Below are 1,984 nucleotides of genomic sequence, written 5' to 3' on the forward strand. Positions count from 1 at the left end.
GTGGAGATGAAGAAGGGGACCAAAACTCAGCAACTAACCTAAGCATTAGAGACAGTGCACCACTGACAGCAGCAAGAGCAACAGCAGCCTGACAACCTTAATAGTGACCAGTGTCGCTTTGATCAGGAGTTTTCTAGCATGCTTCAAGCAAAATAGCTTAGGAACACAATTATACAATTGCTTAAATAGGAATGCAAGTGTGGCCATAAGATCAGTGTCTCGGAGAATCAGGAAAATGAAAGGTAGAAAATTTAACTGAAAACACAGGAGACCTATGATGCAAAAACTGCATTCAGCTGGCAAGGTGCTGGATGTGGAAAATATCATTTTTATTTGGAGCAGAGCTAGGGGATAGATGAAAAGGTGGGTATAACAGATGGTATTCTGCTCTTGGTAATTCCGCAGACTGAGCACTGATGGAGGGGGAGAACAGCACTGCGGTGACAGCGTTCATCCTACTTGGTCTGACCCAGTCTCAAGATGTTCAACTCCTGGTTTTCACACTAGTCTTAATTTTCTACCTCATCATCCTCCCTGGAAATTTCCTCATCATCCTCACCATCAGGTCAGACCCCGGGCTCACGGCCCCCCTCTACTTCTTCCTGGGCAACCTGGCCTTCCTGGAGGCATCCTACTCCTTCATTGTGGCTCCCAGGATGCTGGTGGACTTCCTCTCTGAGAAGAAGGTGATCTATAGAGGCTGCATCACTCAGCTCTTTTTCTTGCACTTTCTTGGGGCAGGGGAGACGTTCCTTCTTGTTGTGATGGCTTTTGACCACTACATTGCCATCTGTCGTCCTTTACACTATTCAACTGTCATGAACCCTAGAGCCTGCTATGCCTTGCTGTTGGCTCTGTGGCTTGGAGGATTTACTCATTCTATTGTTCAAGTGGCTCTTATTATCCACTTGCCCTTCTGTGGTCCAAACCGACTGGACAACTTCTTCTGCGACGTGCCACAGGTCATCAAGCTGGCCTGCACTGACACCTTTGTGGTGGAGCTCCTGATGGTCTCCAACAGTGGCCTGCTCACACTGCTGTGCTTTCTGGGGCTTCTGGCCTCCTATGCAGTCATCCTCTGCCATGTAAAGGGGCACTCCTCTGAAGGGAAGAGCAAGGCTCTTTCCACATGCACCACACACATTATCATCGTGTTTCTCATGTTTGGACCTGCCATCTTCATCTACACCCGCCCCTTCAGAGCCTTCCCAGCTGACAAAGTGGTTTCTCTCTTTCACACTGTAATCTTTCCTTTGATGAACCCTGTGATTTATACCCTTCGCAATCAGGAAGTAAAAGCTTCCATGAAGAAGTTGTTGAGTCATTACATGGTTTGCTGAATGCAATGGAAAGACTGGAAAACCAAGGAAGAGAGTAAATTCATTTGGAATTAAATAAGTTATTTATTCATTAATGCACTGAATCAATCAATCATTTAGCAAATAATGTATTTATTAAGCACGTTCCTGTTTCAGGCATTATTCTAAGTATATGAATGGGACAGATAAGATTCCAGATCTGCTGTATTTCAGTGGATAAAGACAGGTTATATTATTAAACTGAAAAAAAGACACAATGTCTGAAAGAAATAATGCTCTGAAGTTAATTAAAAATAATGGCATGTTAGGGTTTGACTGAGAGATGGTAGTTACTTTATTTTTGGTTGTTAAGCAAGATATTGAGTGGTATTTAGCTGATATCCAGATGATTTGAAAGAAACAACCATGCAATAACCATGGGAACTGAATATTCTAGGCAGAGAGGATGACTAATACAAGGACACAAAGATCTTATAAGCTTGATACATTTGAAAATCATAAAGAAAAATGGCTGTAGCATAGTTAGTGTGAAAGTGGCAGAAATTGAAGCTAGAGAGATTGGTACAAGAAAATCATATATTTTAGGTGACAAAAGATGTTCAATATATTCAAATTTCAAAGAGAGGCCAAAAAAGGTATTAAGTAAAAGAGTGACTAATGTTTCA

The 1,984-nt window shown here is 42.2% G+C and overlaps 1 protein-coding gene across 1 annotated transcript; it reads left to right on the forward strand.

The window, feature by feature from the left end:
* The first annotated feature begins 232 nt into the window (after positions 1-232).
* LOC148776584 (olfactory receptor 4N5-like) lies at positions 233-1,340 on the forward strand. Its single transcript, XM_088840336.1, has one exon. It carries the CDS (start codon positions 417-419, stop codon positions 1,338-1,340), a length of 924 nt encoding a protein of 307 aa, XP_088696462.1. The 5' UTR covers positions 233-416.
* The last annotated feature ends 644 nt before the right edge of the window (positions 1,341-1,984 follow it).

The sequence above is a fragment of the Moschus berezovskii genome, chromosome 9, assembly GCF_049115385.1.
Source record: "Moschus berezovskii isolate FMDL1 chromosome 9, NW_MosBer_1.0, whole genome shotgun sequence".
NCBI lineage: Eukaryota > Metazoa > Chordata > Mammalia > Artiodactyla > Moschidae > Moschus > Moschus berezovskii.